Below are 16,523 nucleotides of genomic sequence, written 5' to 3'. Positions count from 1 at the left end.
TCATACAATAATACAATACAAAGTGTGTGTGTGTGTGTGTGTGTGTGTGTGTGTGTGTGTGTGTGTGTGTGTGTGTGTGTGTGTGTGTGTGTGTGTGATGGATCGTTGGAGCTATGTGCAACTCAAGGCATATGCTCGAACTGGAGCTGCCTGGACGCTGCAATCATGTTGCGCGCACTATCCGTGCTGACTTTTCGTACAATGTCCCACTGTCTGGCTACCTGCATAAAGTGAAGTGCTCGGCGCAGTTGTCGGCGAAATGTCACTCCTCTGTTTTCATTTAAACAGCTCCTTATATCTGTTAGCGCAGCTAGCTAGCTCCAGATGCTAACAACAACAACAATACACGTAAGGTCTCTCACTCGCGCCACACCCTCCCGGTCCTCCCGATGGCCAGTTGGTGGCTGCCGGTGAGCGTGGAAGTGTGGTCGACCGCAAGCGGACGGCGTTATTAACGCGTTAACTTGACAGCCTTATTATTAATACGTTAGACCGGCCGCTCTCCCCCATGTGACGTCACATGCGGGTTGTCTTTTTTTATGCAGAAGTAAAAATGTCTTACAAAGACGACGCCAGATGTCACTTTAGTGTATATGTATGTATATTTTTTAGAAAATCTAGTGTATACATAATTTTACTACACATTTATTCACTGGGGTCTCTAACCTGCAATTTGCTCTTTAATGTTTTAATCCGAACTAAAACTCTACACAAACTCAATACTGATGTTTTCATTGTTGGTTGAATCAATCGAGCAGCCTACATTCAAAGCCTTACTGATGTAAAAATAGATGATCATTGGGTGGTAAATTGATTGACTGTTATTGAATGATTATTTTCAGGCAGACCGTATCATGTTTCCAGATAAATGAACTCATCTTTTTCAAAAAATGTCTTGCATATTAATAAAATGTCCTGTACTAAACCCAACTTTTTCAAATTTGTATTCATTATCCATTCTATTGACAAACACACCAGTAGTGTAGTTCCCTTCATGCCATAAATCTTTTGAATGTTTATCTTCTACTCGAACTAATCTGTCCTTCTCTTCTTGTTGTGTTTGAGTCATTGCATGTTGGATTGCTTTCACCGATACTCATTTTATTTCAAATGAAAATTGGCACATAAAGTCCTCTCCACAGTTTGGTGAAAACAACGTGTGTGTGTGTGTGGCTGACTGTCTTCTGCCTGTCTGTCTCTTAACCCTTCATCTTTCTTCCTGTGTGACTTCCTCTTGCTCTGCCTCCGGAGCAGAATCATGTATCGCACGTATAGGATGTGAGTACCTCCTTCCCCGCCTCTTCTACGTGTTGTCATTGTAACAACTCCTCTGAATGCAATCTAACATTCATCAGTCATATGACTAATGGACCAAAAAGTTAGCTGTCACATTTGAGTTTTGTTCTTTCTTCTTCACATTGCAGGGAATCAGTGTCTGTTCCGGACTAATGTTCAAAATGTGCTGCTGTCACTTTGCAACGTGACTCATTCTTCTTCTTCCCTATCATCCCTTTGTCTTACTTATCCATGTTATCTTAACTGTACCTGGAAATGAGATGAACTGTGCTCTGCTTGGTCTTATAATGTCAGCTACAAATATATAATGTTTTCTTGAAGAATCTGCCTTTTGACAGCTGCAAAAGGCCCATTACACCTAATAATGGTCACATACACTGAACAAAAATACAATAGCAACACTTTTGTTTTTGCTCCCATTTTTCATGAGCTGAAATCTATTTACACAAAAGGCCTATTCCTCTCAAATATTTCTCACAAATGTGTCTAAATCTGTGTTATTGCGCACTTCTCCTTTGCCAAGATAATCCATCCACCTTACAGGTGGGGCATGTCAAGCTGATCAGACAGCATGATTATTTTAAAGGTGTGCTCACAATAAAAGTTTTATCAGACCGTGCCACAGATGTCGCGGGAGCGTGCAATTGGCATGCTGACTGCAGGAATGTCCACCAGAGCTATTACCATACCATAAGCCATCTCCAAAGACGTTTCAGTATATCCAACCGGCCTCACAACCGCAGACCATGTGTAACCACACAACCAGGACCTCCACATCCGGCATCTTCACCTGCAAGATTGTCTGAGACCAGCTGATGCAACAATCGGTTTGCATAACGAAATAACTTCTGCACAAACTGTCAGAAACCGTCTCGGGGGAAGCTCATCTGCATGCTCGTCGTCCTCACCCTGGTCCTGACTTGAATGCAGTTTTTCGTCGTAACCGACTTCAGTAAGCAAACGCTCACCTTCGAAGGTGTCTGGCACTTCGGAGAGGTGTTCTCTTGACGGATAAATCCCGGTTTTCACTCTACTTAACTCTATAAAGAAGATGTGTTGCACTGCGTGAGGCAAACGTTGGTCACACCAGATACTGACTGGTTTTCTGACACCCTACAGTTCTTACAGTAATAAATGTATCTTCTCAAAATAAAAGTGCACATTTTAGAGTGGCCTTTACTTGTGACTAGCTTAAGGCACATCTATGCAACAATCATGTTGTCTAATCAGCATATTGATATGCCACACCTGTGAGGTGGATGGATTATCTTGGGAAAGAAGAAATGCTCACTAACAGTCAGACATTTTGTGAACAATATTTGAGAGAAATAGGCCTTTTGTGTACATATAAAGTCTTGGAACTTTGATTTCAGCTCTTGAAAAGTGAGAGCAAAAACCAAAGTGTTTATATTTTTGTTCAGTGTATATCCTAAACCTTTATTATTTAAAATTTCTATTGGTTTAATGCTGTCAAATCTGTACTAAAAGTGATGATACTGATATGAGCTTTTAAATTGTATCAATCAAATTTTCTAATAAATCTCAGTTACCAATTCTGATGGGTTACTATGAACCCGGCTAGATCTACCAAGGCATTGCATAGAGTTTGGTTCATCTAAACATAGTAATCATGTGGGTATCATGTGGGTGTCTTGTGGTGTGTTCAAACATAATAATAATAATACATGGGACTTTTATAGCGCTTTTCATGAAACTCAAAGACGCATGAAGTACATTTTTCACACGACACGATTTGATGCCAGCCGAAGTGAGAAATTCACGCAGCTCTGTTTTCACCCACTGTTGTGATGCCCCTGACGTCATGAGGTTGTTACATTTCAGAAATGATAGCGGTATGTGCGCACCCAGCACTCTATGATAGTAACTTCTATGCACAAAGATCACTTGGAAATGTATTTGTAAAAACCTTAGGCTGATATAAACGATAACGTTCCTTGTCCTTATAATGTTTGTCTTTTTCCATATAGGTGTTTCACTCCTTTCTGAAGGAAACTAATGCTAAATGTTTGTTATAGATCAGTGCTGATCAGCTCTTATCCTGTCAACCCAACTGTAATTTGGATCAGATCAGTCTTCATATCACTCTCATATCAGTTTCTTCCAGACAGATCTTCATAAGACTCAAAGCAGGGATATCCTGGAGTGTGAACATACGCTACAGATCAATGACTATATTTAAATGTAGTTAAACTCAAATGTATGTCTTATATTTAATTGTATTGATTTGTTTTATTGTACTTTTTTTTATAAAAGTTGCAATATGAAGATCACTGTTTGGAAGTCAGTATTTTATCCTCCTTTTTTGATTTGACCCTGAACTGAAAACATGTATTCATTACATATAAGAGATATATTCACTGCCACGGATTCTCAAATGAATAAGTCAAGGTTTGTGTCTGTCAGGACCCGAGCTAAAAAGCACTGATCTGCAATACAATCAACTAAATATACTGCCCCCCCTCCTATATCCCCATCTATCCTTCTATCCAGCCAAGCCCGTCAGAATGCCCAGCACAGCGAGTCCTCCCACCCCTCTATCCCAAAGGAGTTCCAGTTGGACCTGGACATGATCGAGATGGACCAGAGCAGAGTGTGTGAGCTGCCGGATCTGGTCCAACACAAGCTGGACGGGCTGCTGGAGCCCATCAAGATCCCTGAACCCAAGTAACCACCCAAATCATCTTGGCAATAATATTCTCAACTTTTGTGCTTCAGTGTACAATTCTGTCTGATTTCAAATATTTTTTGTGTTTTAAAGGATGCGTTCTGTCTCTCCTCACTATGATGACCTCCACAACAGCACGGCCTCCACCATCAACTTTGTTATCTCTCAGGTGGCTAGCGGGGACATTAACAACAGCATACAGGCACTGGCACAGGTATGGAAACATGAAAATGATGTCTAACATCTAGAAGCGGCAAAACTGCAAAAATCCTCATTCAAGGTTTTTATTTGTCATACGAACATAGCTACAGTGTAGTTATGAAGATGAACATTTTAGGTCACAGGCTCCTCCAACAGTGCACCCCAATAAAACAGATAAACATAAAAATATAGTGCAAGTAAATAGTAAATACAAAAAGAAAAATAGTTTAAAAAAGCGAAATGGTGCAATAAGAGTCTAAATGTCAGTTATTGGAATATGATATATTAGATAAATAATTTCTAAGTAGCAGCCAGCCTTACGATTGAGGGCGGTGCAGCTGCCGTACCAAGCCGGGATGCAGCCAGTCAGGATACTCTCTATGGTGCACCTGTAGAAGTTGCACAGTATCCTGGAGTCCATGTTGAACCTCCTCAGCCTGCGGAGGAAGAAGAGCAGCTGTCAAGCTTTTTTGGTGATGGTGGTGGTGTGAAGAGTCCATGTCAGGTCCTCAGTGATGAGTCCATGTCAGGTCCTCAGTGATGTGGACACCGAGGAACCTGAAGCTGCTGACTCTCTCCACCGTAGTCCCATTGATGGCGATGGGGGCGTGCCCCTCTCTCTGCTGCTTCCTGTAATCCACAATCAGCTCCTTGGTTTTGCTGACGTTGAGATGGAGGTTGTTATCCTGGCACCAAGATGTCAGGTTTTCGACCTCCTCTCTGACATGAAAAAAAATTTCAACGTTATACTTCTAGTGACAAACCTTCAGTCATAAAACTAGGAGGAAAAACTATAATGGGACTTGACTTTTGACAATAAGTAGATGTATATTCTCTATATAGTGACGGTGCCTAAGAGTTTACTTATCAGTTTCCAAACACAGACAGTCCTGCTCGATTTTTCGTGACTAGACGGTTATTAGTTGATTTTATGACGGGGGAGGATATAGGGGTAGATAGGAAGATAGGTCGCGTTCGGGCAGTCTTACGGTCGTGTCGCTCAGGAGGGTGGGGAGATAGGGTTTCCTAAGGTCAACCTTGGACCCTGTACTAGCTCTACCTGGTCTCGTCCTCAACACACTCGACGGCCTAGACCAGGTTTTGGTTCGCAACGCCCGACCGACCTCGCGGGTAGTTCTAGGGACTTGGGTTCATTGTGGGTCTTATGTAGACCCGTTATTAAAGAGTTGAAAACCACCGAAGCGTCACATTTAAGACAGACTAAGGTTTATAAAAAAACCCACAAAATTTCTACGCCAAGACAGAGAGGAGTGATACTACTGGAGCGTGTTTGTCGTGCCGGAGGTGGAGTTGAAACAATAGAGAGTCCACCGATGCCCCTGTAATTGTTGTCGTATGTCCGTGACCGTGTCCATACCTTGTCTTTTACTACAGATGTAGATCTTCGCCGTTTTGACGTTTCTTAGGAGTAAGTTCCAAAAAGTAAACAGTATGCATTGTATCGAATGTCACATCAATACTTCTACTTGTAAAATCCAGTGTCCGAGGGAGGTTGTCACGTGGGGTTTTTGGTCTATTGTATTTTTATACACGTTCATTTAATCATTTTATGTTTTTCTTTTATTCAAATTTTTTCGCCTTTACCACGTATTCTCAAGATTTACAGTACAATAACCCTATACGATATAATTCTATTTATTAAAGATTCAATCGTCCGGCGGAATGCTAACTCCGCCGTACGTCGACGCAATGGTTCGGCCCTACGCGGTCAGTGGGGGGGGGGGGGGGGGGGGGAGGGACCTATTAGAGATACCACGTGGACATCTTCAACGTGTCATAGGACCTCAGGTAACAACTTTGGGGAGTCGGACGCAATCCTTCTTCTCGTCGACGTTCGAAAAAACTCACTACCACCACCACACTTCTCAGTACAGTCCAGGAGTCACTACTCAGGTACAGTCCAGGAGGTCACTACACCTGTGGCTCCTTGGACTTCGACCGACTGAGAGAGGTGCATCAGGTAACTACCGCTACCCCCGCACGGGGAGAGAGACGGACGAAGGACATAGGCTGTGTAGTCCGAGGAACCAAAACGACTGACAACTCTACCCTCCAACAATAGGACCGTGGTTCTACAGTCCAAAAGCTGGAGGAGAGACGATCACCACCGTGCGTCATCACACACTTGTCCATCATCTCCTCCTCCCACTCGTGCGTCGGAACTCCCGAGGCCACAACTCACCACCTCCCTACACTACAAAGGGTGGGCGTGACGAACCCCAGACGGGCAGTCCTTCAAGTCCTAGGTTAGGTGCGCGGGGAAAGTGTGTTGCGCCAAGGTCCGGTCCAAGCCTCGATCTCCCGCGCTATAGTGGTCAAAAAGGACAAGTGTGGCGTTCGCCTCGGCCGAGAATCGTGGCTTTTGGCCACGAATGGTTCGTGGTTTCTTTAACAGCCAGATCTGCGTTCTTGGCGTATGCAGTCTTCCCCGCTCAAATTGGACTCGATTGTCAAACTACCGCTCATGCCGTTTAATTTCAAACATTGTTCCGTCATCGCGACTGTTCACTCATCTTGCGTTGTGTGTGAATTTTTAGTTTATTTGTGTGAAATCCTTTCAGTCCGTTGGATTGGTCCGAAGCAAATAAACATGGGAAATTAGTGGCAAGCCACAATACTAGTAGGACACCTCTCCGTTCCGTCTGATCCTACAACTCTAGTGGCTAGAATAAGCACGTGATTTGCACGTCTACACTCCGTGGCCAACTTTCTCACGGTGGCTGATGGTCAACCCACTCGAGCGTTACGTAGCTAAGCATCGCGAAACTTATCCAAAAAAAAAATGGCTACGTAATGTATATTTTAGGACAGCCGTGAGTCGTCCTGCTAGAAACTAAGAAACCGAACGCGTGCATACCTCCGGCTCTCAGAGTCAATAAGTTGTGTGTACCTGTCGCTCCTCGATTTCTTTTTGCGTCAGCGTGGCAGTGTTGTATCGATGTTTACTTTAGCAACCGTTTGTGAACCATCTAAAAAGTGTTCTTTCTGCCAGTCGAACTCTTTGCGAGCCCGTTTAACATTTGCTACCGTTTCAATGTGTACCATCATGCTCCTTGAATCGGCTGCGTTTATTTCCTCGCTACATCCCCCAGACGCCGAGCTTTTCTCTTTGAACTTCAATCTGTAATACACAAGTTAGTGAGTCACTCCAAAGACAGTCTCTCATAACAAATCAAATCACTGACACATGCCGTTATTGAGAAATGTTACAGAAGGAATGCACGTCGTCAATAACGTTCTCGACATACAATCTTTGTTGTTTTGCAATAAACATAAATAACAAGTATATCTATGGTGACTCGCAAAGCTACGCAGTGACCACTGCAATCCGGATACTTACTACAATCCGTGTAGTCCGACTGCTAAGTCGACATACGCTAACGTGATGCTATGCTACACTAAGCTGTAATCAACTATGTCCGCCGCTTAATGTAAGGCTACGTTTTATACTATGAATTGACCATGCTCTCACAATACTGGTTCTCAACATAGGAATATACGTCTCGAAGTATTTCCATTGTTCTTTGCCGTATTACCCTACACCTCATGGTCATCTGCTCGTGGTTGATTAGTACTGAAAGAACAAAATGGAATTTATTGAGACGACTTGTATGAGTCTCATTTCATTTAACGGATATTGCTGGAGTGTAATTTATTAGTAATTACAACGTTAACGAGCACTAATTGTTAGCACGTTTATGCTGGGACATAGCGTATGTCGAACGGTCGGACTACACGAATTGTGAGTAAGTACTCCGATTTGAGTGGTCCACTCGTCTTTCGTCACCAAAAATATACGTTGGTTATTTGTTTATTGGAAAGCTGTTTGTCGAGAAAGTATTGACGAATGTCATCCCTTCTGTAAATTCTCTCAATAACCGGCAGGTGTCAATTTGATTTGGTGGTAGACGACTGTCCTGTGGAGTGACTCCACTAACTTGAGTAGATAGAGATTGAAAGTCCAAAGGGAAAAGTCGCGTCTGGGGTATAGCGGAGAAATACTACGCAGCGATTCAAGGAGCATGATGAACACATGAACCGTAGCAAATGTTAAAACGGCTCGCTAAAGAGTTCGACTGGCGAGAAAGAACTTTTAGATTTCACAACGGTTTGCAAAGTAAACATCATAAAAGCCACGCGACGCAAAGAGAAAGAGGAGCTGAGGTACACACAACCTATTGACTCTGAGAGCCGGAGGTATCACGCTTCGTTTCTAGTTTCTAGCAGAGACGACTACACGACTGTCCTAAAATATACTTACGTAGCCATTTTTTGATAAGTTTCTGCGATGTTAGCTACGTAACGCTCGAGTTGGGTTTGACATCAGCCACACGTGAGAAAGTTGGCCACGTGAGTGTAGAACGTGCAAATCACGTGGCTATTCTTAGCCACTTAGAGTTGTAGGGATCAGACGACGAGAGGTGTTACTAGTTATTGTGGCTTGCCACAATTCCATGTTTATTTGCTTCGGACCAATCACAACGGACCTGAAAGGATTCACACAAATAAATAAAAAATTCACACACCAACGCAAGATGAGTGAACCAGTCGCGCGATGACGAACAATGTTGAAAATAAAACGGCATAGCGGTATTTGACAATCGAGTCCAATTGGAGCGCTGAGCGGGGGAAGACTGCATACGCAAGAACGAAGATCTGGGCTGTTAAAAAACCACGAAACCATTCTGGCCAAAAGCCACGATTCTCGGCCGAGGCGACGCCACACACTTGTCCTTTTTGACCACGAATAGTCCGAGATCGAGGCTTGACCGGGACTCTTGGCGCAACCACACTTTCCCCGCACTAACCTAGGACTTGAAGGACTGCCCGTCTGGGGTCCGTCACGCCCACCCTTTGTAGTGTAGGAGGTGGGAGTTGTGGCCTCGGGGAGTTCCGACGCACGAGTCGGGAGAGGAGATGAGGGACAAGTGTGTGATGACGCACCGGNTCGCGATTAATCGCACATTTTTTATCTGTTCTAAATGTACCTTAGAGGAATATTTTTCAAGTTTTTAATACTCTTATCCATATTTGTCCACTCATATGTTGATAAGAGTATTAAAAACTTGAAAAATATTCCTCTAAGGTACATTTAGAACAGATAAAAAATGTGCGATTAATCGCGATTAACTATGGACAATCATGCGATTAATCGCGATTAAATATTTTAATCGACTGACAGCCCTAATTAATAAACATGGATCACAATGCTAGTTTTGACAGAAGAGGTTGAAAATGTGTATTCGTATGCATATGACAGACCACAACCTTATAATTATGAGCCTGCTAGGAGGCCAAGAGACCAGAGGCCTGTACGACGAAGCCGGTTCAACCTAACCTGGATATGTTTGAGTTAGCCGGTTGGCCTAATCCAAAACATACGCGCTCTCGCTAAACGGTCCTACGACGCGGGTTATCAAATGGATCGCTTAAGCCAGCCGTGTCCCATCTAGTTAGGTGCGCGTTCACATTAAAGGGGCGGGGTTAGCAACATTTGACCAATCACAAACATGGAGAAGCGCACTGACAGATCAGCGTCATACTTCCTGAATGAAAAGTCAACTATAATATTAGACAAATATGAAGAAGTTAAACTTTAAACATCCATGACTTAAACAATTTATCCAGGATCAAAGCCATATATGCACACCTGCAAGGTGAATACAGCTGGTAAAAGAAAAAGTGTTTGAATGCATACATGAACAGGTTTATGATCTCACTAAGACACGAGTGGATCTGACTTTAATTACATTTGATTCGAGTGTTTCGTCAACTTAATGTGTTGCTTAAAATAATACTTCTGCATAGGGCTGAACGATATCTCGTGTNCAACTGCTGACTAACTTCTTTATATAATTTCTAGGGCTGTCAAGTTAACGCAAAAAAAAATTAACGCAACTAATTATTTTAACGCGATTAACGCATGTGTATTTTTTGTCCCCCGTAGTTTCAGAGCGCATCGAGTTTAAAATACCATCTACAAGTTGATGCTGACAGCCCCGCACCTGCCGTCCGCTTGCGGCAGACAACACTTCCACGCTCACCAGCAGGGCCATCGGGAGGGTGTGTGTATGTGTGGCGCGAGCGAGCGAGAGAGAGAGAACGGGCACACCTTACGTGTATTGTTCTTGTTAGCATCTGGTGCTAGCTAGCTGCGCTAACGCGTTTCTGGAGGGTCTAATATAAGGAGCTGTTTAAATGAAAACAGAGGAGTGACATTTCGCAGACAACTACGCAGAGCACTTGACTTTATGCAGCTAGCCAGACAGTGGGACATTGTACGAAAAGTCAGCACGGATAGTGCGCGCAACATGATTGCAGCGTCCAGGCAGCTCCAGTTCGAGCATATGCCTGGAGTTGACACACACACACACACACACACAATAATAAACATTTGCATAAAGCATATTTGTCCACTCATATGTTGATAAGAGTATTAAAAACTTGAAAAATATTCCTCTAAGGTACATTTACAACAGATAAAAAATGTGCGATTAAGCATGGACAATCATGCGATTAATCGCGATTAAATATTTTAATCGACTGACAGCCCTAATAATTTCCACTACAACACAACAAGTCTAACGCATAGCTCCAGTGCTTGAAATTGCTGGTCCTTTATGAAGTAGGCAAACCCGACCTCAACACTTTTTACTTACCTGTGTAATCGTTTATCAAATGTGAATGTATAATATTGGGTTTTTCCTCCTTTTTTAGGAAGCGCTAAAATTCAACAACACAATGGGTATGTGATTCAAATCTAACAAAAACAGTTTTGATTTCCTGCTCCCTTTCAGAATTGGTATTCAGTTGTAGTTTTATCTCTGCTCTTTTTTTTGAAGTAATCGGTTGTCCTGCTTGTCATGCCTGCAGGTCCTGAGCCCTCACCAAAGCCCTCCACCAGCCCACCCTCTTCTCTGTTCACCCCAGGGAGTAGACCCCCCAAGTCTCCCTCAGAGCATAAGGAGCGCAAGCCTTCCTCTTCTGATGACAAAAAGAAAGTGGTATGTAGTCTTTGACATTATTCTCAAGTCATTGGTTGACCTATTCACATTGAAGAAATCTTGAGGAAAGGGGTTTACATTTAATTACATGACATTACATCTCATGTGATGTTTCAGCACCGAGGGGGCTACAGAGACTCCAGTTACTACTGGGAAGTCCACTCTCGAGAAGTCAACATTCAGAAGAGAATAGGTGCAGGTTCGTTTGGAACAGTCTTTAAGGGCAAGTGGCACGGAGACGTGGCCATCAAGATCCTGAAAGTCACTGAGCCAACGCCGGAACAGCTGCAGGCCTTCAAAAATGAAATGCAGGTCTTACGGTAAGAAGTGCTAACTTAAAGTCTCTTTTATTCAAAATTGGGCTTCTTCTGTGTTTTGGAAAATGTATTGAGACTATCATTCAAAATGCTCAATTTAAACAAGACAAAAAAACGGTCATATCCTTTTGTCATTTGTTCTGCTCACGGTAGTGTACAAAAAAAGATTCACAATCAAAACACAACTCTATTTAAACATTCCATGACACATAAACAAGCATGGATAACAGAAATAGATGGTCTCTGAATTAGAGTTACTTACATAAGAAAGAATATAATCATTGCCATACACAATAATTCACAATCAACAAAGGAGACAGACTACCTGCCACTTCATAAAGTCTACTTATCAATGCATACATTTACATACCAATACTTACAATTAATGTTCCTTTCTATGATCCCTGACGTCTGAATTTTGTCTGCTAATACACTGCTTTACCAGGTTCATAAGTAATAAGGTCTTTAACTTGACTACATATTTTCAGTTTAATTGTCCTGACTTATAAAGTACCAAATTGTCATTGCAGCGTAATCTGAAACACAATGTTAAAAACATTAATATTCCTCCTTAGTCCTTTTGAGTTCACATGAACTATGTAATATCACACCCAAATGTCTAAATTCAGACACACAATTTTAAACAAATTGTTACAGGGATAGTCAGTGGTGCATATCATCTGAATTCATAGAATTGTTCCTTCATAATAACCTATTCAATAGTACATTAAAAGAACTCTGTCGCAGCCACTTTGACTGCGATCTCAAAACGAACCAGTATTAGTCAAACATGTATATGACTCAATCATAACAGTTCCATAACTGTACCTCAATCTTTTCATTTCTGACACTATTGCCATTTTTGTAATCTTCAGGAAGACCCGCCACGTCAACATCCTGCTGTTCATGGGCTATATGACTAAGCCCAACTTCGCCATCATCACTCAGTGGTGTGAAGGCAGCAGCCTGTACCGCCATCTGCACGTCACAGAAACCAAGTTTGACACGATGCGTCGCATTGATGTGGCTAGACAAACAGCACAGGGCATGGAGTAAGACCTGCTTCTATACTCTATTTCCGCATCACCACTCAACCACTGCTGATAGGATTATCAAATACTAGAAATCACGTTTTAATTTCACGCAATTTTAAGCACTTTGTAAGAATGATAGTCAGTTTGGATTGAATAATTATTCCATGTTTACTTTTTATAAACTTGTTTATATTTCGTCAAACTTGTTTCAGCTGTAGATTAGAAGACATTTAAAAAAATGTTTTAGTATTGTTGGCCATAGCACAGGAAGCAATTTTATGGTATTGGTAAAAGTCGAGACTGGTTACACAGTGGAATCTCTGAATAAGCTGATGACGTAACCAAGAGGCTCTCTAATATTGTGCAGGATGTAATAAGTGGGGTCAAGTCTTGTAAAAAAGATTTTATTTCCTCCCCTTTCAGTTACCTTCACGCAAAGAACATAATTCATCGAGATCTGAAATCAAACAGTATCCTTTTGTTCCAGTGTTTTCTACAGAAAGCTTCCTTTCAACACCTCTCCCTTCTTATAATCTCTTGCTTGTTAATGGTTTTTGTGGCAAGTAAAAAGCACCAGACTTTGTTATGTTTCCTGAGCTGTTCTGCTAGATATTTTTCTCCACGAGGGCTGGACTGTAAAGATCGGTGACTTTGGCCTGGCCACAGTGAAGTCTCGGTGGAGCGGCTCTCAGCAGGTGGAGCAGCCCAGTGGATCCATTCTGTGGATGGTAAGCCTCTCTTCACACTATATGATGACTGTGAGTCCATGAAGAGACATCCAATTAAACTATTGTCACCTTTTCTCATTGTAAGTCATTAGAAAGTGCAGCATAAATATAAACGGGAAGCTCTCTGATTCAGTTCTCTCATATTCAAAGTTTATAATATTTTATGAATATTTATAACGTTTTTTAGATTATGTAGTATTAATCTAAAAAAGTAGTATTAGTAACACTTTCCTATTTGTTATTTTATGATAGTGATAGATTACTTTGCTTTTTTGATCCACATTCGATTTGAACAGTTTTCAACTATTTTAGAAATTAAAAAAAGTCCTTACAGTAGAAACAACCAAACCTCACAACATTTTAAAAGTGGTCCAAATATAGTGTGTTGGGGTTGTGGGACAACTCTTAGTTTTAGTCCTTAGTCCTAGTAAACACTTATTGTTTTTCTTTAGACTTAAACATTATTCTTTCCTTTGGCATGTGACTTCATCGGTTACATATGTCTATGTTTGTGATTGAAATGAGATATTGTGAAATTCAATGATTAAATGTGTGGATCTAGTATGATTTGACTGAGGGGAAAAACTTTTAAATACAATTTAAATAAACTGATTTAACTACGGACTATCCTGTAGACATGCTAAATAAAAACATACAAATAAGATTTGAGAATCAAGCAATTATCAGAGCACTATCGTAATATCTTATCACTATCAGAGACTGGATATATTTCCCTCACCTATCTCCGCTACAATGGGGAAATAAAATGACAGGCCACAATTTACATTTTATGTAAAAACTCATTGTTGTGAGTGTGGACAGAAAGGCTACATGTTAGCTTAGCCTGATAGATCAGAGGCCTGTACTACGAAGCAGGATTTTCACTTAGCGAGCTAACTTCAGGGAAAACTCGGGGTTTCCGGTCCTACGACGCTGGTTCTCTTTTTAGCGGGCTAGATCTCCATGGTAACTTATGCTGAGCGGCTAACCTGGCACGGAGCAGGTTAAGTTGCAGGCTAAGAGATCAACTCAGTGAAAGCACCGCCTGCTGACCAATCAGAGCTCAGTGTGTGGAGTTTAAAGGCCCTGACACACCAAGCAGTCACCAGACAACTCGCCATTGCCGACTGTTGCGTCACCATGTTCTCCTGCGTGTTGGCCATGTGTCGCACTGGAACACACCGCAAAGACTTCAGCCGAGCACGTACGAACTGCGCATGTGTGAGTGGCAATAACTCTCCTTACCAGCAGGCGGTGGTAGTGTGTATTCGTCATTCAAAAGAGACAACAACCGGAAGACAGAGAAGAAGAACAGACTGCGTGATCTAAACAAACAACAAATAGCGTGTGCGTTCCATTTTCACTCTCGTCCATCGAAAACATGTTTCGTGCGGTACTGGAGCTATCAGCCATTGGAGTGTTGCTTGTGGAAGACATTCTCAAGCAACCGTTTCGCTTCTCATGCACTGATTCGCTAGCTGAACAGCCAATCGGAGTGATTTCTTTGTCCGACTGCCTGTGGCCAAAACATGGCCGATTCAACATGTTGAATCGGCCGCGCGTCGGCCATGAAAGGCCAAATAAGGCGTGTCACGGCCAACGGTGTGGAACACACCAAATTGAGTTTGGGCGACAGAGCACGCTTCGTCGTCCGACTAACAAAAACGGCCGATTTCGGCCTGGTGTATCAGGGCCTAGAGCTATCAAGTCATATTACAGGAGAAAGGAAAACACAGAAATAACTGTCGTTGCAGGAAAAGACGGCCGGCAAAAATCACCGACTGTGTGAACGTGAAAATTAATAGAATATCACCTTCCCATTCTTCAGAGCAATTCTGACGTATTATAACATTAGCGGTTAAGAAAGCTTACTTAAATATCTGCCCACAACATAAGTAAACCGGATCAAAGTAACATTACGTACAGTCTGCTGCACTGTGGTGCCAGACCGTCGATTTGTGATCATATATTTCGCTTATACTAGTTCAGCTTCTTAAGCCGTATCTGGCCGTTGGCAACACTCACAAGTGCTTCACATACTGTATGCAGAAGCCTATTGATTTAACGTTTAACAACGATTAAGTTGACGAAACACTTCGAGTCAAATGTAATTAAAGTCAGATCGTGTCTTTAGACGGGGCAGTGATATCATAAACCTTGTTAATGTTACGCATTCAAACACTTTTTTCTTTCTTACCAGCTGGTATCCACCTTTGCAGTGTGCAGCTATGTTGGCCTTTTATCCGGTGATAAAGTGTTTAAGTCTATGGATGTTTAAAGTGTTAACTTCTTCATATTTGACTAATATTAAAAGTTCACTTTTCATTCAGGAAGTATGACGCTCGCTGTCAGTACGCTTGTCCATGTTTGTGATTAGCTCGATGCTTCCAAACACCACCCCTTTTTGATGTGAACGCGAACCTAACTCAGGGTTTCTCGCGGCGGTCTTTAAAAAGTCTTAATTTTGATAAATCTGAATTTAAGCCTTAAAAAGGTCCTTGAATATGACCAAAAAAAAATTTAGAAACAGTCTTAGATATGATTTTAGAAGTCTAAAAGATGATCGGATTTGAAAGGATACTTCTGTCGTTGCGATAGGTCTAAATGTGTTGTAGGGGGAAATGTTACGGGCTGCGAAAGTAGCCAGTACGGGTAATAGCCTTCCGTTCCCCCCCAACAATTTATATTGAAATAAATCAACATGGAAACCAGTAATCACTTAACTTTGTTTCCCCCGGTCCCTTATCGGAACACCAGCTAGTAACCTTAGCAACCAAGCTTCAGCTAGCGGGGGGGGTTTGTGGTGGTGTGGTGTTGTGTGGTGTTGTGTGGGGGGTGGGTGTGGTGGGCAGTCAGAAACTCAGTATCTGGGTCGAATGACTTGAATTTAGTGCTTGTTGAAACCAGTGGAGGAACGTCGGAGAGGAAGGGAGAAGGAGAATAGTGTTGAAAGCCGGTGCTGCACTTTGCAAAAATAAAATTAGCGTCTGGTTTTGCTAATGTAGCGTTAGCTTAGTGGCAGCGTGTAGCTTGAGGTGGGCGAGCAGCTCCCACAACACCACCGGGCGGACCTCCGGAAGCGGCGACGTGTGAGGACTGCTGGTAACACCTACCGGTAGTTGAACACGGGCATTCATACAACAGCAACGATTGAAAGATTGTAGCCGAAGGCCGAGCAGGGAGCTCTGAATATAGCTCTTTGACACGCACCGCACTTACGCGCGACACACACTGAG

General features: G+C 42.3%; 1 protein-coding gene across 1 annotated transcript in view; it reads left to right on the top strand.

Annotated features, from left to right (window-relative positions):
* LOC104953267 (serine/threonine-protein kinase A-Raf-like) overlaps positions 1-16,523 on the top strand; it is a 35,599-nt gene that overhangs the window by 1,335 nt on the left and 17,741 nt on the right. The window contains 6 exon segments of the mRNA XM_010780195.1: positions 10,922-10,949; positions 11,078-11,208; positions 11,326-11,528; positions 12,401-12,577; positions 12,983-13,029; positions 13,169-13,287. Coding sequence (XP_010778497.1) covers positions 10,922-10,949; positions 11,078-11,208; positions 11,326-11,528; positions 12,401-12,577; positions 12,983-13,029; positions 13,169-13,287 — 705 coding nt within the window.

The sequence above is a fragment of the Notothenia coriiceps genome, unplaced genomic scaffold, assembly GCF_000735185.1.
Source record: "Notothenia coriiceps isolate Sejong01 unplaced genomic scaffold, NC01 NC01_scaffold00000462, whole genome shotgun sequence".
Taxonomy (NCBI): Eukaryota; Metazoa; Chordata; class Actinopteri; order Perciformes; family Nototheniidae; genus Notothenia; species Notothenia coriiceps.
The sequence above is the reverse complement of the archived record's forward strand: the minus strand, read 5'-3'. Positions and strand labels throughout refer to the sequence as shown.